The 22,246-nt window shown below is 50.6% G+C and overlaps 1 protein-coding gene across 6 annotated transcripts in view; it reads right to left on the bottom strand.

Moving 5' to 3' along the window:
- Positions 1 to 15,160, bottom strand: part of CHKA (choline kinase alpha) — a 62,776-nt gene extending 47,616 nt beyond the window's left edge. For 2 of the 6 annotated variants that reach the window (XR_006740191.1, XR_006740190.1), the window contains exons 1-2: positions 14,558 to 15,157; positions 4,048 to 4,159 (exon numbers count right to left, since the gene is read on the bottom strand). Coding sequence is in view for 3 of the 6 variants with exons in the window: in XM_036416490.2 (XP_036272383.1) it covers positions 4,048 to 4,159; positions 14,558 to 14,862 (417 nt within the window). In the remaining 3 variants the exon portion in view is untranslated. Of the gene's footprint in view, positions 1 to 4,047; positions 4,160 to 14,557 lie in introns of all 6 variants that reach the window. The other 4 variants (XR_006740189.1, XM_036416490.2, XM_036416492.2 and 1 more) reach the window with 4 other exon arrangements.
- Between the last annotated feature and the right edge of the window lie 7,086 nt (positions 15,161 to 22,246).

The following is a 22,246-nucleotide window of genomic DNA, read 5'->3' on the forward strand; positions in this document are numbered from 1 at the left end:
CCAGGGGCGGGCTGCGTCACACCATCGTTCCAGGGGCCAGAATTGGTATTGGCTCATGCTATAAATTTCAAACATCATTTAAGACCAGCAAGACAAAGACACTTTGTATATGTCAAAATTAGACACAGTTGTGCGTGGTTTATTTAGTTATCACCAAGAAGGCACCAAAGCAGGTATGGAAGGACTACAGATCATAATTTGGTGACTATCTTTGTCAAGTACTAGCTAAAAGAAATATTGGGTGGACCAAATGGGAATACAAAAGTAGAAAAAGGTTTGATTTCCGAGAGGTAAGTGTGACTACCTTAGAGACAGATATAATTACAGCATACTCAAAGTACAGTGGAATATTTTTATTTTAACGCAGAATAAACATAACTTAGCTCATGATAACCCTCGTTCAGAGTCCTCAGTTACCGGGACCTGACTTTCAGTCACGTGGGACAATGCGGGGCTCTGTATGAAGGAGCCTCGGTCACACTGTCTGCACAGTAAAGGTGACCTTAGTTCCACAGAGAAATGTCCATTTCTCAGGAGCCAATAATTTACTGTTAGCTATCTATGGGCTGTTCTATATTTGACTGGGAGTTAACTTTTAATTAAACTGGGGTTAACAGGAAACTGGGAAGAGCACATTTTGTTTTGTGCATTCAAAAAAGACCATGTACCAAATTTTAATCTTTTGAATCACTAACACATATCTGCGTTGTGCCTCGATACCTTTAATCGTATTATGGTTAGTACTCAAACAAGCACTAATATTAGCCTTCTATTACTCAAAAAAACAAAGCATTTCCCAGACAACACTCGAGAGATCGTTGATGTATATTATAAACATCCATGCCTGTGAGACTGTTCAAAACGGGGAGGCCAAATCTCTCCATTCATGCACAGAAGGGATTGGCTCAACACAGTCACTGTTCGGACAGAGGAAGGGACAAAGCAATCCCCTGAGACTTCCGCCAACTGGCACAGGTTACACTGAGAGAACAATACGTACTGACACTTGTGTCTTCCACAATTCATGATAAATAAGCAAACTGGTTATTTGTAATCAGCCAAACTTGCTTCTTTGAAAAGGCTGCTACTGGATGCTGCAGAGCTCATGTTCCTTCCCAGTATCAGAAAGGAAAAAAATCAAGTTACATTTATAGCTAATTTTATCATGTCAAGCTCTTTTCTAGCAATGACATTAAACTAGTATTTCTTCTCAAAACTCCTATTAAGCCCAAAACAAAACAAAAAACTCCTATTAAACCACCCTCCTTTAAGTTAGGGGCAATTTTATAGTTGAATTCAGTTTTCATTGACTACACAGCAAATGTAAATAACCTCTTCCTCATTAAAATTAGAGCTAGTCTGTGAAATAGACACTAAATTATACTGACATGTATTACTTTAAGATTACACCATTATTTCTATATTTAATAATTCCCTACAAATAATATTTTGTACAGCTGTTTTTCAAAACTGTGTTTCTTTTTTTATGTTCTTGAATGGACCCATTCTTTCCCTGTCTAACACGGGACTTTTAATAAGCCCCTTTAAGGAACACAAATCCTAAATAAGACCTTCAAAACATAATTAGAAAGTCTGCTTATGGCTCATCGTATACAAAAATAAGGGACAAAAACTGGGCTTTAGACCAAGTGGAAGGTTTTACCTTGGCTTTCTGCTACTTAACCCTTAGTGAACTGCACCAAACAGCAGCCATTTCCCTGCCACTATGGAAATAAAGGAAGTTAGACATCTCACAACACCAGAGGAAGGAACAACAAAAAAGGTGAGAAATCTCTCATTATTTTAAACTAAGTCATTTGTAAATGACTATAAATGTAAATCAAAGATTTCTATTTAATGATTTTATTGTCACAGAGATTAAAAATGTCAAAAGCTTAAAACAAGAAGAAGGGGGAAAGGGATACACTAAACTAAACCTGTCTATCATATAATTAAGCAAAGCAGCAAAGTATTATGAGAAAATACATATTATGCACAGTCATCGATTAAAATTTTTAAAGGAAGGAGCTTTTTTAATCCACCTCAAAAGGATGCTACAACTGCATTTATATAGCTGATTTAGGTTATACCAATTATATTTCCATAAATGCACAATCATATGTAGAGATGCATGTGCTTCCATATAACGCAAAGTAAAAAGGGAAAGTATAATATTTGCACTGTACTATATTAAACTGCCTTCAGCTACATCTCTTAATGCCAATCCTGACAAGTTACTGTCAATTCTGGCAATTTTGTCCTTGTTTTGGGAAGAAAAGTGTCATTGTAGATTATAAATCTCTCTCCTTCCTTTATAGGCCAGATTCAAGGAATTGATAAGATATCAGAAAATTTTAAATTGAGTTAAAAATATTTGCTAAAGAATTTAATTTCACGATAAAATCCCCGATAGTGTTGTGAAAATTCAACTTTTAAAACACATAACTGCTGTCTAGCTCGCCTCTTCCTGGCTCCTCAGCCTACCTCTACTTTCCTTCTCTCTTACCGTGGTCTTGTCTGGGTCCCTGCATTTCCCCTCTAGTGTTGTCAAAAGTAGTCTTAATGTCTGAAAGTCTAACTGGCAACAAGTGCCCCTGATAAATCCTGAAGAACCTGGGGACCAAAAATATTTAAATTTGAAGCTGTAGGGTTGATAATTTTACAAGGTTCAAACTTAAATTTCTAAAAAAAAAAAAAAAAAAGTGTTTAAACTAAGGATTCAATAAAGTAATTATGACTTCCACCTATGAGGCAAAGAAAGTTTCCCCCCCCAAGAAAAATGAGTTTATCACATGCAATTCCAATAGCTGGTCATTAAAGTGTTTAAAAGTACTGCTTAAATGAAAGCACACAAACAAACAGAAATGGGCTTGTCACAGATGGAAAAGTCTTCAAAGAAAGAGGCTAAAGACTGACTTTATTAAAAGGGCCAAAAGGACATCAAGTGGATATTTCAAAAACTGCGATTGGAAACTGCAACTTGATTAAATTAAAAAACCGAACTGCATGGCACAGAACCTTTCCTGCTTGCGCACTGGCGGGGGAAGGCCGCTGTAGTTCAGCTGAACGTGCCTGACTGTAACCGGCCTCAGCTCGCCTCAGCAAAGCGCACACACTCTCACAGCAAACTGACTGTTTCCAACTCTCTCAGATTCTAACCACTTTCACAGCTTGTCAGGGTCAAGGAAAAATTATCCAGCGAAAAGATTCAGTCAATTATGACAAATTTTTAATAAATTAACATATAAAGTGCCAATCTTAATTATTAATATTTCTAAACATAATCAAATTATCATAGATATGGACATGACCTGCTTTTTAGATTGAGCTGAGACTGGTGTTCTAAAAATTATATTCTCCATTTTATAAAGATAAAAAAATAGGCTCATCCAAAGAGGATTTAAATGAGCATCAAATTCTACCATAGAAATATATCCATCAAATATTTGTATATGTGGTCAGTAAAACGGTAAACTCACGGTATTAAAAATAGTTTTAAAAATCCAGACATTTGGGATATCCTATAATAGGTTAAGACAATTTAACAAATAAGGTACTTTAATTAAAATTAGAATAAATTATTTTAAAGTAATATAAAAATTAGGAAAGACTGTAAATCTAACAAATTTAAAGTTGTAAGGAAATCTCCAAGGAGGCAGTTAATAAATTCCACTTCCCTGAGGTCTGCCTCTGGGACCACCTGTAAAACCTGTGACCATGCTGTGAAAACACCTCCACGTCAGCAGCTCACAGCCTAAGTCTGCGCTGAAAATCCGAGCATCACCAGGCACTCTTTAAGATTTAACCGACATTATACATTCTGTGGATAGAAAGCTAGGAATGTTCGCACTCGTTTCCTAACAAATAGTAAGTAAAAACAGGAATTCACTTAAAATTGAAACAAAAGCCAAGTTGTACAGCCTGATTAAATAAACATAACATATTAAAATAGCTCCAGTAACACCATTAAACATTAAAATCTCCTCCACGTAGCAGGGAGGAATTAAACTGTCCACAGGCCCCGTCCCTAAGCGGCCCCGGACTCACCATCTTTAAGATCGCGCCGTACAGGCGGAGGAGCACTTTCCGGGGCTCGTCCCCGACGGAGGCCACCGTGTCCGGTAAGGAGCACAGGAACAGCATGTTACTGAGGCCGCCCCTGGAGAGAGGAGAGGGTGGTGAGTGCCTGCATTCTGTCTAAGTCCCTCTCCTTGGGGAACTACAATGGAGGCCAGGAGGACCCCACAAGCACTGTTCTTGCTAAATCTGCATTCATTCTCTCAAGATACTTGCAACATGGCCCTAACCGGTGTGGCTCAGTGGGTAAGCATTGGCCTGTGGACTTTAATGTCCCGGGTTCAATTCCGGTCAAGGGCATGTACCTTGGTTGCAGGCACATCCCCAGTGGGAAGTGTGTAGGAGGAAGCTGATCAATGTTTCTCTCCCACCCATGCTGCTGCTTTTTTTTTTTTTAAGAAGTAAAATTATTTTATTCAAATACTCCTGTGTCTTATGGTTTACAAATACTTTCACCCACATTTTCTTTTTTTAAAAAATATATTTTATTGATTTTATTTTGCCACCCATGTTTCTAACTCTCTATCCTTCTCCCTTTCTCTCTGTAAAAAGTCAAAATATATTGTATAAAAAAATAAAATTAAAAAAAGAAGATACTTGCAACATAAATGATTAACTCCACAGGTTTCAGATCAATTCCAGGAGTCACATTAAAAACTAGAGGCCTGGCGGGTCCCTTGGCTTGGCTTGCGGATCAGGCCAAAATGGGCTGACAGCCCCCGAGGGTTCCGGATTGCGATAGGGCACAGGCAGGCCAAGGGACCTCACAGGTGCATGGTGAGGGCTGGAGGGACCATGGCTCCAGGGTGTGAACAGCCCGCCTCACTCAGTCCCAGTAAACCGGACCCAGCAGCAAGCTAACCTACCAGTTGGAGCATCTGCCCCTGGTCAGTGCACGTCATAGTGAGCGGTTAAGCAGCCCTAACGTATCATTAGCATATTATACTTTGATTGGTTGAATGGACCACCAGACACTTAGCATATTAGGCTTCTGTTATATAGGACAGGCAGACCCTTTGCAGCCAGTGCGGATCACTGGTGAGTGTCTACCTATGAAGCAGGAGGTCATGGTTCAATTCCCAGTCAGAGCACATGACCGGGCTATGGGCTAGATTCCCAGTACGGGGGGTGTGTGCGCGCGCGCGCGCGTGTACGCAAGAGGCAGTCCATCCATGATTTTTCTCTCATCACTGATTTCTCTCTCTCCTCCCTCTCTGAAGTAAAAAATACATATACTTAAAAAAACAGAAACAGGCAAATCCCCAATGTGTCCTTCTAGATTAGTGCTGGGGAGAGGTTTGTTTTTTTTAAATGCATGTGTGTCCTACACATGGCACTGGCCTCTGGAGAATGACAAGGACCAGGAGCACTCTCTCCGCACTGGCAATGGGGATCCCAGATGCAGTCTTTCAACCCCACATTCTTCTATGATTCCAAACTGCCATCCCAGCAGATTCCACTTCCTCCAGAACTTTGCACTTGAAGTACAAGTTCCAAGACCTACCTCTTCCATGCCATTGTCAGTAAAAATTTCTCAACCAATTTTGACTAGCAAGCCTTTAAAAAAAACACCCTGCAACATTAACTGATTCTTGGAGCATTCAGAGAACGTGGAAGATCTCAATACCCGCCCTTCCGCCTTGCCTAGTGAAGATAGGAAACAAGTTGCAGGAAGGAATAGCGGTAGGGACAAATCTCCTGCCTGCGCTGGGGGTTATTAGTGTTGCTACGTGAATGTCACTCTAACAGCTCTGACAGTTCTGCTCCGGTGGCAGATGTTCACCTCCCTTTCCTTGCTAGAACCCAGGCTGATTCAGACAGGAAGGGCCCTGCATTAAAAACTACCCTTAGCAGAGACTTTACAGCTAGGTGGGCCCAGGCTACCAAGTGTTGACAAAATGTAAAAGGCCTGTGACTTCCGGGAAATCAACGTAAGTTCCCACTTTGTCCCTCTCTCTTCCCCACCCTCCACCCTGCTGTCTAAAACAAGAAAATGATGGTGTGTCAATTGCTGAGCTATTGTCTCTGAGCTCCAAACCCATCTGTTTTCTGCTGTGATGCGCTTCCAGGTCTCCGTGACCAGATGCTCCCGTTGGGTGGGCAGTGGGCCCTGTGGCACTGGAGGGGCCCGGAAGGCCAGGGGAGGGAGTGTGTGTGCTGCTTCCTGTTCCTGTTGGCACTGCAGCAGCACCACGTCAGCCCAGCCTTGGCAGCTGGTCCAGAACCAGCTCAGAGGGGCCGGTGCAGAGGTCTGGGCTCTGGCTTCACAGGGACGCTTCTCAACGTGAGGCACCAGCAACAGCCATGCAGCGCCCCGTCCGCGCAGGCTGTCTCCTATTCTGTGGCCCCAGCACTTCCAGATTCTGACAACTCCGGCCTCTTCCCTTTGCTTCTCCAAGGCCCGGAGTGGGGCTGCTTCATGCAACTCATTATTTTAATCACTTCTGCCTTTTCAGTTCCCTCCACACCTGCCACCCAGTTCCGTGTTGAATTCTCTATGGCACATGTGTCAAACACAAGGCCCGCGGGCCAAATCCGTCCCGCCAGGCCTTGCAACGTGGCCTGCACCGCGCTGTCATCACTGCACTCCGCTGCGTTTCCATCACAATGACAGTTTATGACTGTTCAGTAAACCATTCGGCCCGCGATTTAGGCTGGATTTTAGATTTTGGCCCCTTCTCTGATTGAGTTCGACACCCCTACTCTATGGCAAAGTGCCTAGTATCAGTCTAGATTTTTGCAAGAGCCTGACTGGCACATGTGGCCAGAGCTTTGGCAGCTTTTCGGATTATGAGAATGAGGCCACCTCCCGGACTGGCAGAGGAGTTGGCTGGGAGAACCTGCATCTCCATCTGCCTGTGGAGCTTCCGGCCTGGCCTGGCCTGGGGACCCCGGAGCTCTGACACGGAGGAAAACACATTTCCATGTGGTGGAAGCTTCTGTTACTTGGAGCTTTCTGTTACAAGTACTAACTGATAGAGCTTATCACCACATCCACTAACTTGAGTCCTTCCAATCTGGAAACTCCTCCTCCTTCTCTAACTAAAACTACCTGCCATTTAAGACCAAGTTCAAAGTCCAACCTCCACAAGAAGCTTGGCCACCTTCCGGGCTGGCTCCCTGCGGGCCAGGGAAATGTCTGCCTTCAATTTTTAAGGCTCAATGGCCTCCAGGTTGTGGATGCTCAGTGACGATTTTCTAAAAATGACAACAGCACTCTTGTCCCACTGTCTCTCTTCTCCAAACTCCTCCTGCTGTTTGAAAACTGCCGTACAGTGCTCTGACAGAACCGGCAAGTTAGTCTGAGCTCCCTGGTGAGACTGGAAGGCCCGTCTTCCTGGGGAAGGCACCGTGCTGAGAGAAAGCCGCAGGCTTAGAGCCAGGCAGCCAGGCACTCAAATCCCACCTCTGCCACTCATCAGCTGTGCGACCGTGGGCACGTCACCACTGCAACCTCTCTGGCCTCAGCTTCACTCCTTTATAAAGAGTGGGATTCATCAGCCATTGTAAGGGCTCAGAGGAATGAAGTATTTGAAAAGGACTCACTCTTTCATCCTCCCAACAATCCTCCGGTGGACACTGGTATTGCCCCATTCTATAGATAAGGAAATTGAGGCACATAGCAAGGAAGTGACTAAGCCAGGATTCAAATGCAGGTGTATGGCTCCAGGGTCCTTGCTTTTAACTGATGCCACAAGACACAAAAGAGAAAGCCAAACGCGGTAACAGTGCAGTGGACACCAAGAGCCTTACATCAAGACTAGTCCGTACAAACCTGCACAAATGTCTCCATTTCCTACAGCGGCCGTAACGTATGACCGAAAACATATGGCTAAACCAGCACATTTACTGCCTTTCAGGTCTGGAGTTCAAATGCCTGAAAAAGGTCTGGAGCTAAATCAAGGTGTCAGCAGAGCTGCACATCAAAAGCGTATCTTCCATTTCAGGAAACACACACAGAACAGAACAGACTGAGCTGATGAGTGTAAAGGAGAGGTGGGGGCTGTGCAGGGGGATGTGAGGTTAGTGTTTATGGGCACAGAGGTTCAGTCTGGAAGCACAGAAACGATGGTGGTAACAGTGACACAGCAATGTGCGTGTACTTAATGCCAATGGTTAAAATTGTAATCAATTTTATTATGTGCATATTTACCACAATTTTTTTAAAAAAGGAATGTGTCACTGATGATTTTTAAAAACATGGATGATCCTTAAAAACACACACACACACAAATCATATGCATTCCATTCATAAGAAATTTCCAGAACTAGGAAGTCAATAGAGACAGAAGTCAGATTAGTGAGTGCATAGGACTAGGGAGGCAGAGGCAAAAGGGGACAGTTTCTCTTGGAGATGATGAAAATGCTCTAAAACTGATTGTGGTGATGGTTGCAGGTATCTGTGGGTATTCTAAAAACCACTAAATTGTACGCTTTAAATGGGTGAATTGTGGGATGTGAATATATTTCAATAGTTGTTTTTTTAAAATAAGAAAGCTGACTTTTTCCTATGTACTGAGTTCAAGCTAGTAAAAAATCTGAATGTGCTTCCACAGAAACAATGGTCCAGATGTAAATAAAAGTCAAATTTGATTTTTTCAGGAGCTTAAGAGAAAGCAATCAGGACCTGGGAGCCTCACCAGAGTTAAGGATCTGTTCCCCCAGGCCAGTCAGTGTCCACCTCAGTTAAGGAGGAAGAGAAAGATAAGGGAACTCAACGTTTTAGTACTCCAGCCCCCACCCAGCAAGCGAGTGGAAAAGCAGATGGAAGGTGAGGGACAGAGAATGGAGGGCACCCGGACCCTTAACCTTTCTCCTCAGTGTGCGTGTGTGTGTGTGTGTGTGTGTGTGTGTGTGTGTGTGTGTGTTGGGGGGGGGGGTGTCATGTGCACAGCCATCAGAATTGCCTTGCAGCTCCAGTTCCAGCCAGCAAGGGCTCTGGCTCCCAAGCAACAGGACAAGCATTAAAGTCCTAGTTCTCCTTCCTGTCACATCCTCTGGAGAGCTCAGTCAACAAGGAGAGCAAACAGATGAGCTTCTGTTCTAAGTTGTGTAACTCCATTCAAAGTTTATCCCCGTACTCCTAAAGAAGGCGGGCAGGCAGGCCAAGCTTGGCCAGAACAGGCTCACAACCTGGAAATCCTTCATCTCTCATCTTATCTGTAGCCTCTGTTGCCCAATAGACTTTGGTAGGAGGAAGTAAACCATTGACTAGATTTTAGTGACAATCAAAATAAAAGGTCACCATTATGGATGATGCAAACTGTGAAAACCATCCAGAAATAAGCCAGTTACCAATGAGCCAAATAAAATGACTAGGAACAAGGAGATATTAGGAAAACATGGCACAGAAATGATAGCAAAACTCCAACAGCCCAATTTGTCAAGATTATCTGCCCAAACCCTGGCGGGTAGCTCAGTTGGTTTGACTGTTGTCCCGATCCAAGGTTGTGGGTCCAATCCCTGGTCAGAGCACATACAGGAATCAACTAATCAATGCATCAATAAATCAATGTTTCTCCCTCTCTCCCTCTAAAATCAATTTGAAGAAGAAAAAAACATACTATATATCTGGCCCTGGAACTCTCAGATTTCAAAGAATTGTGAACTCAAACTACAAACTTTATCATCTGGCTGGGACAGCTTTATAATAAACAGATATGTCATAATTAAATTTAGGAGGCACAACATACTCATGAAGCAAATAAAATGAAAAATAACATTCATTTCACATTCAACACGTGTCAGTGACACATGTTGGAAACCGAAGAGCTGGGAATTCTAATAGGCATCCCTGGACCTCGCTGAGTGTGGTCACCAATCTCACCCCACCTCTTTTATACATTACTAATCAGACATAAAAATAAGCATTTCACCTTCTCTTTATATCCAGCTAATCAAGAGTTAACTTACACCCTGGCTGGGTGCTCAGTTGGAGCATCATTCCATTTGCTAAAAGGTTGCAAGTTCAATCTCCGGTCTGTGTCTTCCCCCACAACTCCTTCCTTCCTCTTTCCCCTCCCACTTCCTCTCTCTAAACATCAATGAACTAGTCCTGGGATGAGGATTTAAAAAAGAAATCAGAATAAGGAAAATTTCATTGAAAAGTTCATTGAAACCTGCCTGCAAATTTCCGTCTGGGCCTCCTCTCCCCGAATTTCCTGAGCTAGCCCTTTAAGAAGCCAACATGTTTTTCATTCATAGCAAAAATTCATAAGCACAAATCTGTTTCTCGGTGACTTTCCATCCTTCAACTTCAGGGAAAGTTCTGGACTTGGCAGACTTTGTTTTCTTCCCCACTGTCTTTCTCTCTGCTAGCCCCTGATCCAGAACCTACAGCACAAGCCTTCCCAAGTCCACCATCTTAGTGGCTGCCTGGTCTCGGGAAAGCCTCGGGGAAAACTAACGTTACCTACACCAGGGCAAACCCGCAAAACCCCCCAATAAGGCAAGATTAAAATTTAATCAAGTTCCTCTTAATTTGCTACTAGGTCACTGCAAGCCAAACAGTTTAACACAGCACAACTGATTTCAAAACTTAATGGCAACTGGTGGACTTTTCAAGAAGTGAACTAGACTTTTCCCCCTATGAGGCAAGAGAGGAAATGGCCTTCATTTCAGAGGCCTGTCTGCTGCCCAAAAGGCACAGCTGCGTTTCACCTGGGAGGCGGCAGGTGGAAGGAATGCTCCCCCTTGAACAGATAATAGAAGCCCGGTGTAACGTGAGGAGCAAAGGAAGCGCTGTGACCGTACAATACGATCCGGCCTCCTCCCCCTTCTATGCTCAGTCCCTCCGACGGAGCACCACAGCGCAGCCTGGAACTCAGCATGCCCTGACCAGCCAGAATGCTCGGGGCAAGAGGTCACTGTGGTTCTACAGCACAAACCAAGCAAGCACAGGTCTCTTCACCAGTCCCTACAGACTATACCATCCTACCGAAACACCGCTGCCATCGGTGTGGGCTATGAAAACTGCTAACTTCGGCTGCTGTGGAAAGTTCACATGGACTGTAACTATACTCCATATGTCCACCTGTAAAAGGAAGCCAAATCTAAGACAACGATGTCATCAAAACCTTTCAGTCCCAAGAAAAGAGGAATATTCTAGTAGATGTGATTAGTCCAGCTGTATCATGTGACCCCCTTGAACCATCAGCACTGTGAACGTCGCCCTCTGGGCTCAGGCAGCCAGCTTCGAAAGGAAACAGGCGTGGACCACAGTGGGCAGGCAGAGTACAGGGCAGGATCTACAGTTCTAGGCACGGTGCAGGGCAAGCTCGTGTATGTATTTACCTCTGGGACAGGCTTCAACGTTTGCAACTTAATCTCACAAAAAGTGTCTCCAAGTATACGAGAAACATACAATTTACCTTCTTACCCATGTTTAAGTGTACAGTTATATATTCACATTTCTGTACAACTATCCTAACCACCCATCTCCAGAATGCTTTATCATGTAAAACGAAAAGGCTGTATCCATTTAACATGAATTCCCTTTTCTCCCTCTCCCCAGCCTTTAGAATCAAGTCTCCTTTGTTTCCGTTTCTCTGACTATTCTGCCGGCCTCACAGAAGTCAATACAATATTTGTCCTTCTGGGTCTGGCTTATTTTGCTTAGCATAATGTCCTTAAGGTTCATCTATGTTGTAGCAGGTATCAGAATATCCTCTTTTAAGGCTGAATAATATCCCACTGTATGTAAATATCACCTCTGCTTATCCAATCATCCATCAAAAACATCTAGATATATTCTGCCTCGCCACTGTGGCTAAGTGATTGAGCATTGACCTATGAACCAGGATGTCACAGTTCAATGTCTGGTTTGATTCCGGTTAGAGCACATGACTGGATTGCAGGCTTGATCACCAAGCGGCCTGCAGGAGGCAGAAAATCAATGATTCTCTCATCATTGATGTTTCTCTCTCGAAATCAATAATATATACATATATATATATATACATATATATATATATATATATATATATATATATATATATTTTTTTTTTTTTTAACAAAACAAGTCTACACATATTTCAATCATCTGGGGAAGAATTCGTATCTGGCTGAGACAACTCAATGCTCAATGGCAAATCCAAGAAACCACCCGTTCCAAAGACACCTTTAACAAAGATTTTCTTCTGCTAAGTTATCTGGTTTGCACCTAACCAGCTGTATTTGCTGGAAAACAAAAATGGCATCGAAACCCCTGCAAACTGTACACTAAGTCACAGGCATCAAGTCCCGCACACATACTAAGTCTCCCTAGAGGTTAGGGCCTGGACCCAGGGGTTTCAAGACCATCGTCTAAAAGTCAAAATGACCAAGAGCCTGCTGGTGTGGCTCAGTGGTTGAGTATCAACCTATGAACCAGGTCACAGTTCAATTCCTGGTCAGGGTACATGCCCCAGTTGTGGGCTCAATGCATGGTAAGGGCCATGCAGGAGACAGCCAGTCAATGATTCTCTATCATCACTGATGTCTCTCTCTTTCTCTCTCCCTCTCCCTTCCTCTCTGAAATGAAAATACGTATTTTTTAAAAATTCACAACATAGTGTCTCAGCAGAAAAACAATCCTCAAGTCCAAAGGACCAGATATACAGAAAATAGAAGGAAACATAACACCAAACAGTTACTGAATTTAGGTTGCAAATGAAAAAAACTTTAGGATTTTTGGAAAGTATCTTCTAGTCATCTAAAACTCAATTTGAAACAACCACAGCTCAGGTAAAATAAATACTTCAATTAAATGACAGCATCAATAGGGGTAATCAGGAATAGGTGCCTTAACCCCAAGCCTGGAGACTGAGTTACCCGCACAGGCCTTGTCCAGCTGGTGTTCTCAGGGGCTGAGTATTGACTTAAGAATCAGGAGGTCAGGTTCAGTTCCCAGACAGCACATGCACAGGACGCAGCTGTCCGTGGGGGGACGTGCAGGAGGCAGCTGATACGTGATTCTCTCTCATCACTGGTGTCTCTCCCTCTCTCTGAAATCAATTAAAAACATACTTAATAAACAAAAAGCGGGCCTTTGCTGGCTCTCTGGGCAAGTTACTCAGTGCCTCCAATCCTGCTTTCTCAGCATAACATGAGGCATTAACAGGGATTTATGTGAAGATTACAAGATAATGTCAGCTGCTCATTATTAGCACCAACCACAAAGCAAAGATTACTCTTTAGGAGTGTGGCCAGATGAATGCCAGAGGAAAGCTCAATCTTCAGTCCTCCATTCCAAGGCTGCTCCACCTCAGTGCTGCTGACATTTGGGGCCCAATAATTCTCTCAGGGGGAAGAGGAGGGGCCGTGCTGTGCTGCCAGCGGTGGAGGAACCAGGAAGGAGAACATGGGCAGCAGGCAGAGCCGGACAATCCAAGGGACTGAACTGGAAAAGAAACAGACAAACCCTCCTGGAACGGAGAAGCCACCGAGCAGGGTTATAATATAAAAAACTTAACAGACAAAAGTCAATCGCGTTTCTCTATACACACCAGCCCTGAACAAGTGGGAAGTGAAATGAAAAACTCAACTCGGGGATTACTGCCTCAACACCTTCTGGTTTTTTCTCTGCCCTTTGACTCACTGCGAGCGAGGCCAGGGCACAGAAAGGAAGCGGAGCTCCGTCCATTTTGCTGCATTGGCAGCGCCGGTGGAGGACTGGGCACAGAAAAGGAGTCAAATGACTAAAATTGGATTTGGGGATTATTGGTGGCAGCCAGCCAGCTGCTGGACACTGCCCTCCACCTGGTCAGCCGTGTGAGGGAAAATTCGCAGGAAAAAGGCATCCGTGTAAACAGAAGGATGCACACTAACATGTTAAACGGGGATCCCGTGGGAGACAAACATCAAGGGGGTCTTATGTTTTCCTGTTACGTGTGAACATGCACACTTAGACGTTTCTGATTAAATTTAAATTTGAAAACGTTTAACCGTAAAATAACGGGGGTCGGGAGGAGATTCCTCCTTCTTCAGCCCCGGGGAGTTCCGAGCCACACTCCTAACTTTGGTGTGAACCGTGTTGGGGGTATGAGCAACCCTAATAAATGACTCATCCAAAGAGAGAAAAAAATCCAATCGTAGACTCAAGGAACTGGAAGCGAAAGTTACCAAGTGATCTTTTATTTTTTTTTTTAAGGCCAGTCTTATCATCCCTCCTTCATTTCAGGCCCTAAACCGCGAAGGAACTTTCTAGACACAGTTGGAGCTTCTGAACGAAATGTACTACTTTGTGATCGCGCGGTATTGTTCTCCTCGGAAGAGACCGGCTTTCCCACGAAACAGAAGAAGGAAAAAACAAAAACCACACTTTTTTTTTCTTTCTCAAAAGCCTGCCTCTTGGAAGGTCCTGGGCGGCCGCGGGGCCTGTTTCGCGAGATTTGGCTCGGACCCGCCGGCGTCCGGAAGGTGGCCCTCCCGGCCCGCGCCCCCCCCCCCCCCGCCGGCGGCGTCACCTGACCGGCCGCGGCGCGCCCCCGCCCGCACCGACCTGATGATGCTGATGAGAAACTGGTCCTCGCGGAGGCCGCGCCAGGCGCCGGGCAGGAACTCCTTGCACCACAGGTAGGCCCTGCGGCGCGTCCGCGGCTCCGGCTGCTCGTCGGCGGGCGGCGGCGGCGGCGGGGGCAGCGCCGGGGGCTGCCGGCCGCCCAGCTGCTTGGAGTCCAGGTCGCTGGCGGCGTCGCGCTGCTGCCCCACGCCCGGCGCCGGCGTCGCGCTGCCGCTGCCGCAGCTCAGCAGCAGCCCGAGCGGCGAGGGCTCCGCCTCGCCCCCGTTGCAGAACTTGGTCTTCATGCCGGGCAGGCAGCCGAGGAGGCGCGGGCGGCCGAGGCGCGAGAAGGCGAGGTTCAGGGTCCGGCCGGGGGCGGCGGCCGCTCGCCCGCGCGCAGACGGGCCGGCCAGGGGCGGCGGCGGTTGGGGCGCCGGGCTGGGCTCGCTGGGCGGCGGCGGCGGCGGCGCGGAGGCTGCGGGAGGCGGGCGGCGGCGGCGGGCGGCGGCGGCGGGAGGCGTGTGGCGGCGGCGGCGGCGGCGGCGTTCGGCTGGCCCTGCGGTCCGCGGCGCTCGCTCCTATAGCGCGGCCGCCGCACGAGGAGCGCCGCCGGCGTCACAGCCCGCCCTCGCGCTCGCCGCTGATTGGCCGCCGCCCGACGCCCGGCGCGTCACAACCGCCAACGCCCTGGGCACGCCGCCTCCCCATTGGCTGCGGCGTCGCCCCCGCCAGGGGCGCCTCGGCCGCAGGGGGCGGGGCCGGCGCGAGGGGCGGGGCGTGGGGCGGCGGCGGGGTTCGCGGGGATGGAGAGGGGCGAGCGGGGCGCCGGGCGCCGGAGGGAGGGCCGGGGCGGGGGCGGGGCGGCCGCCGGACTCGGGGGCGGGCTCGGGGCTTGGATTTGGGGGCCGGAAGGTCCCTGGGACCCTCTCGGACCCCCAGGACCTGAGGGGCGGGGGCCGCGGGCGGGGGGCCGTGGAAGCTCATGCCCGGCGCCTGGCTCCTCTTTCCGCGTGACCTTGGGACGCGGCGCCAGGTCTGCGGCTCCGGGTGTTTGATTTTGTAAAATATTCCCGGACGGCGGCCACGCCCCTTCCGAGCCGGAGCCGGAGCCGGAGCAAGGATTGTCCCGAGATCGGAAACCGAGGCCCGAGAGGGGGGAAGGGACGGGCTCCAGGCCGCACCGCGGGCCCGGCCCCGGAGGCCGCCCGAGCCTCGGTTTCCCGTCTGCGGCGCTGAGGCCGCGGCCTGCGGGCTCCGGGCGGGCGGGGGGCGCCGCAGCGGGTCCCTCCGCTCCGGAGCTCCGGCCAAAGGTGAGCGCCACGGGGCCCGCTTTGTGGCCGCCGCCCCGCCCACCCCGCCGGGGCCGCGCGTGACCGTGACGAACGCACCTTTGCCCGGTGGGGAGCGAGGGCCCCCGCCCGCCCGGGGGCCGCCCCCGCCCCCGCCCCCTCACTGCTCTTTGGGGTGCAGACAAGAATAGACATTGCAGGTTCCGCCTTACGGGATGTGAGCCGGACACGATGCTTCCCCGGCTGCCGGGGGAAACTCGGCACCTGACGCACAGGAAATGGCTGCTTTGCAGGAATGTGCCGTCCGCTCCGGCAGAAACCTCTCCTCACAGTGTTCACTGGCTGAGCTCGGCACAAGAAAAATGGTCTCCCTGAGAGGAAGGGTTAGGACGAAAGGGGGCTTTTAGCCGGACAGCTGCGGAGGGAGACTCGGAGGGTGCACCCTATGGAGCCGGGAGCACCCGGGGTGGAGGAGGGAGGTGTGGTCGGGAGCCCCACTGGATGTTTGGGAAGCTGAGAAATCAAGGTCTCCAGCCTGGCCATTTAGATAAGGTGGCCAAGGACGTTGTCTAAAAATACCAGCCTGCAGGGAGGTGGGGCCTGCACTGCCCGCCCTCCCATTGTGCCCTGGCACACGCCTGGTCATCGCAGAGGAATGCCAGACATCTGGGCAGGAGGCAGGGACACCAGCAGTACGGGCTGGGCCTCTCATGGGCAATAACTCGTTCTGGCGTCTGCCGGTTTGGGCTGTTAGAGCCTATTCCGGCGCCTTTATGGGCTGCAATTCCCTGTGGGAGTGAGAGGGTCACCTCATTAAAGATGTCGGAAAAGTTTTATCTGCAGTTGCTTCCATTCCGATTCATAGATGCTGAGACTCGGAGGCTGAGAGCCTTGGCCAAAGTCCTGGGCTCGGGGAGGGCGAGGCAGTGTCCTGGCTCTGTCTGGGAAGCGCTTTGCTTCCACGGGGATACGAAACTTCCTTCTGGATAGCCAGCCTGGAGCCAGCGCCCACCCGTGGTGCTGGGCAAAACCCCGATCCTGGGACTGAAGCCGCTGGGCTTAGAGGAATGCTAAAATAATGGGTTTCACGTGAAAAAGGAGCGATTCCGCCTGTGGAAGTGGGGGGTGCTTGAGAGGGTTGGAAGGCTGAGGAGGAATCCAGCAGGCATTCCGGAGCGCCTGCTGTTTACAGCTGCATCCTCTGAGGGTGTGCACTGAGCGCCAGGCCTGGGACACGGGCCTCAGGAAGGTGCCGGACACGCACTGTTTTTCCAAAAGGCTAGGATAAATACGCAGGACTCAAGCTAGCAACCCCGTTCTCAAGACTTCCTCCCAAGAAAATGGCCCTCGGAAGCAAAAAGCCCGCTCCTGCCATCTCCGATTGGAGGATGGGAAACACCTTCAGTGCGAGCCCATCATGTTGGTGTACCAGGCAGAAGGTCAGCGTGGCCAGGGTGAAGCTGGTAGGAAGGACGCATTTTCCACATATTTCTCGAGTGCCAGCCATAACCCTCGGCAGCCCTGCCCACAAAAGAACACCCAAACCTATGGAAAGCTGAGAACTCGCCCTGGCCGGGCATGTCAGATGGTTAGAGCATGGTCCCGCCTAAGCCAAGGTTGTAGGTCCAGTCACCAGCCGGGCACATGCAAGAATCAACCAGTGAATGCGTAAAGAAGAGGAACAGCAAGATTGTCTCTCTTGCTCTTGTCCTCTCTCTCATTAAAAACCAGTCATTTGTTTGAGACATGCCCCAAACAAGATCTCAATGAATTGGATTGAAAAGATGCTCCCGAGAAGGGCAGTTTTGCAGCTCATGTTATACATTAGAATCAAAGAAAACTTAAGGAGGGTCACAAGAAAGCCATCGGTGGTAGGTGGAGGGCGTGGGAGGAAGCAGAGATATCTCTTGGGTTGGATAGAAGGCAAAATGGAGGGCCCCGTACTTCTTTCACACAGATAGCTACAGGATGGTTAACATTTACAGCAGAGAGAAGTTATGCAGGCAGCACGATAACACGGAGGAAACGAGTGGTGTGCTCCGGTGGTGATGGGTGCCTGAGGGATCTGGGAGAGAAAACTGCTCTGACATCCACAGGTGTGTGGTCCTGGCGCATGAGGACGGCGGACAGGGCTGGTGAAGGTGAAGATGGGCCTTTGCCGAGGAAGCTCTGGGCCTGGGTGGACTACCCGCCTCCACCTGCCCGGCTAGGACTTGGTGGCTTTTCGGCTTGACCAAGCCGCTGAATCGATACCCACCTCCGGGAACTGGCTCTCCGGTCATTTCACCATGGACATTCCCTTTGCTGGGACCACACTCCACCTCTCCCCTCCGGGCGTGCAAAGAAGCCACTCCATCTCTCCCCTCCGGGCGTGCAAAAAGTCTGCCCAGAAAAAGCCTCCACCAGTCCTTTACAAGCCGAGGAGTCCCTGGGTGCTGGAGCCATCCAGGCTCAGCCCCTGTGTGCGGAGGATCCAGTGAATTCGTAGTCCCACACCATTCTGGCCCCTGCGTGTTCCTTTTCTGGAATAGTAACACTGATTCCCCCTGTGCGCGCTCACACACACTCTCTGCCCCCCTCTTCCTCTCCCCTCACCCCCCTTGGTTTGTTTATTGTGTATTGTCTGTCTCCTTCCCAGAGATTGGAGCCTCCAGGAGCCTGGGACTTGGCCTATCTTGTTCTCTACCACAATGCCCAGGAGGCCTGGTATTGGTAGGCACTCAGAAATACTTGCCGAATGCATGGCTTTGGGCTGAGCCTCAGCTTGCTGAGCTGTAAAATAGGGGTACAGTCCCCCGGGCACAGGGCTGTGGTGAGGGGCGGGTGAGGGTGTGTGCCATGCCTGCAGGAAGCACCCGTATGGCTGTTATGTGGTGGCTCATGGCACAGCACCTGCCAGTGGCTGGCATTTGGTGATGAATAATGCACACACTTGTAGCAACTCAGCCTGGGGACGCAATGTTGTGTAAGAAAGTAAGTCAGACTGGAACATACGTTCTGATCAGTAGAATGTTGACATTGGGAGGAAGTGGACCAGACTCGGAGAGAAATTTGTTATGGCGGGTACCGTACAGGGGAGAGGGTGTCCGGGACAAAGCTTTTCTTCTAGGACATAAGAAAAAGTTTCCAGAAGCTCTCTGAGCTGAAATCTGAGCAGACGCGGTGTGGGGGTGAGCCTCAGGAACGGGGGAGGAGGGGAAGGGAAGTCCCTCTCCAGTCCCTAGCGTTCCTGCAGAATGCTTCCTTTGCTCCGGCCTGAGGGCCTCCACCGGGGGAGAGAGGGGGCCACCCGTGGCCCCAGCCCTGCCACTAACTCCAGTGGCAAGGCCTGTCCGAAGGAGGGCTTTGTGAGCCTGCCAACCCCAAATGGAGGGACCGCTTGTCACGCGCTGTGCCAGCCCTTTAGCCACATCCAGCATCTTTGCACGTTCCTGGCGGGAGTGAGCTGAGTGTGATCAGCATGCACCATCAGGCGAGAGGGCTGCAGCCATTTGTCCAAAGCAGGCAGCTGGTGAGGGCAGGACCCGGGCCCAGCAGGGCTCCCCACTCTGGCTGGGGAGCCTCGTCCTTCTGCACCAAAAGCCCCTTCGGCCCAGGAGGCTCAGGGCTCGGCCCAGGAGGCTAAGGAGGGAGCTGCCGGAGCAGCTCGCCGTCCCTCCAGGCTGCACCCCGGCCCAGGCCCCCCCCTCAGTCTGAGCCTTAAAGTATTGATGCGGGCAGAGGCCAGCGGGCTGAACCCTCCATGGGGATCGGGGTACAGCCCTGCCAGCGGAGTGACAGGGTTCTGGCCCCGCCCCAAGACCCAGCGAGAGACTGAGCGTGCCCAGCAGCTTTCTGGATGTCTCTGAGCCCAAGGGTGGCAGCCTTCGTGTGGCCTCGCTGTGTCGGGGTCGCAGGTAGAGCGGGAGAGCAGGTGACTTGAAGGCCCACAGGTCGTGTGGGCAGCGGACGGGTCCTTCCCCGGCCCCCGTTCGCAGGGAGCCTGACCGGAGCATCAGGGCCAGCGCCTGTGTTTGGAGCTTCTGCCTCCACCCGCTGTGTGACGGCTGAGGAACTGGCCTAGAGTCGCTAAAATCAGGTAGGTGAGCCGTGAGGAAATGATCCCATTCTTGCTTTAACTGGCCTGGGAAACGGGACTTGATTTCTCAGCTGCGCATCTGGAGCTGTGTGTGTGAACCCCAGAGAACCCTGTGAAGTCGTGAAAGAATGTCTGCGCATCCCGACCCCCTGACATCTAGTACCCAGACCCGGGTCAGCTAGGCCCTAGAAGGTCCTAGGGGGTCACCATCTCCAACCAGCCAGAGGCCAAGGACGCAGGACGGATTCTGCCTGTGGATGGAAAGGGGGCCACAGGCTAACCCCGACACGCAGGGGAGGCCCACCTGCAGCCTCCAAACTCGGAGACGGAGAGGAGCCGCCTGGAGGGTCTGAAATGAGAGCTTCCTCGCGAGCAGGTCAGGGCAGGTAGTCCTGTCCTTGGCCGGATCTTCCCTGCCAAAGGTCAGCCTTTATCTAAACTGAGCCCGTCTATTGTCTGTCTGCATCTCGGACAGCATACCTTTGGAATGTCTGGGCAATTTCCTTTGTTCCCGGCACAACGGGAGCACCAGAGTGGGGGTCACAGATGCCTCGTTGTCGCCGTGTTGCCTGCTGGCTGTTAACGACGCTGTGCCCACAATGCACAGAGCGTGTCCTTTGCTTTCCATCCATCCTAGCGATGTCCCAGCCGTGCCTTCTCCCGCCTCCCTCCTCCCCCTTCATGTAGCCCCTTCACCTTCACTTCTGGTTCCGACGCCATCTAACCAGGCAGGCGGAGGGGGCGGGGTGGAGACGGGGTGGGGAGAGGATGAAAGAGGAGGCGATTTCGGAAGCTCTGCCATATCCTGCGAGCCTCTGGCCTGCTTACCCCGCCGTCCCAGGGAGAAGGAATCCCGCCCGACAGGCTGGGCCGCTGCGGGCTGGACTGCGAGGCTGCAGTGGGCACACAGCGGCAGGCAGTCCGGAGCCCGGGGATAGGAGTGGGGCCCCAGACCTCCCTCCCCACCAGGACCTCTAGGGGGCGTTCCTGTCAACGCTGGGGCCCCCTAATCTACAAGTCTGCCCCAGCCCCCCACACGGGGCTTGGGACCTGGTGGGAGTCACCCCCAGGTGTCCTGTTGGGAGCAGCCAACAGCGTGGCCCGCCTCCTTCCACAGGGCGATGGAGCGTCTGTCCACCGCGGGGCAGACAAGGAACTGCCGAAGCTGTGAGCTGCTAGCCACGCCGGGCCGGCTCTCCTCCCCGGAGCCAGGCTCCCCGGAGGCCTGCACTGCGCAGCCCGCCCCAAGGCTGCGAGCCCCCGGCCGCCTGCGTCCGCTCCCCCGTCTCTCCCGCCCCCAGTCCTGCCCATCGCAGTGGGCAGTCATGTCTGAGAGCACGGTGGACTGAGGTCAGGGCCTGACTGCTAACCCCAGTCCCACTACTGAGTCCCTCTTCAGCGCTGAGAGGTGATTGGGCCTCTGTGCCTTCAGGTGGTTGATGAGATTCATTAAAAACCAGAGCTCAGCCTTAGCCAGTTTGGCTCAGTGGATAGAGCGTCGGCCTGCAGACTAAAGGGTCCCAGGTTCGGTTCTGGCGATGGGCAAATGCAGGGCAAATGCAGGGTTGCAGGCTCAACCCCGCCCCACCTCAGCAGGGGTGTGCAGGAGGCAGCCAATCAATGATTCTCTCTCGTTGTTAATGTTTCTCTCTCTCTCTCTCTCTAGCTCTCTTCCTTCCTCTCTGAGATCAATGAAAAATACGTATTTAAAGAAAAAAAGAATATGGTTCCTTGAATGTTAAAAAATAAAAATAAAAAATAGAATTCAACAGTCAAGCTGCAAAAATCAGAATGGGCAGAAACACAAGGAAAATGGTTTTATTTAACTGCGCTGAGGACTTGATCTTGTTAGCTGAGTGGCAATGCCGGCAGATACGGAAGCCTGTGACCGGAGGAGGCAGCATGGCAGACCCACAGGCTCGGGGGCTGCGTGGCAGGCTGAGAGCTCAGTGACCAAACGTAACCGCACAGGATGGTCTGACCACAAGGTCCTCGCTGGCAGGTCATGGCGGGCCGTCATGGGAAGCTCAAGCTCTGCTGAGAGCCCTGGCCACGGCTCTGCTGCCTCGAGGAGAACATTCCTTCCAAATGCCACAGTGGGTTTCTTTCCCAGATCCTCAGGGCACCATCACCTGCCCCGGAGCACAGGCCACGGGGCACAGGCCACGGGGCACAGGCCACTGGGCACAGGCCACGGGGCACAGGCCACGGGGCACAGACCACGGGGCACAGGCCACAGAGCACAGGCCACGGGGCACAGAGCACAGGCCACTGGGCACAGGCCACGGGGGCCACGGGGCACAGGCCACGGGGCACAGACCA

Source organism: Pipistrellus kuhlii, unplaced genomic scaffold (assembly GCF_014108245.1).
Source record: "Pipistrellus kuhlii isolate mPipKuh1 unplaced genomic scaffold, mPipKuh1.p scaffold_m20_p_56, whole genome shotgun sequence".
NCBI lineage: Eukaryota > Metazoa > Chordata > Mammalia > Chiroptera > Vespertilionidae > Pipistrellus > Pipistrellus kuhlii.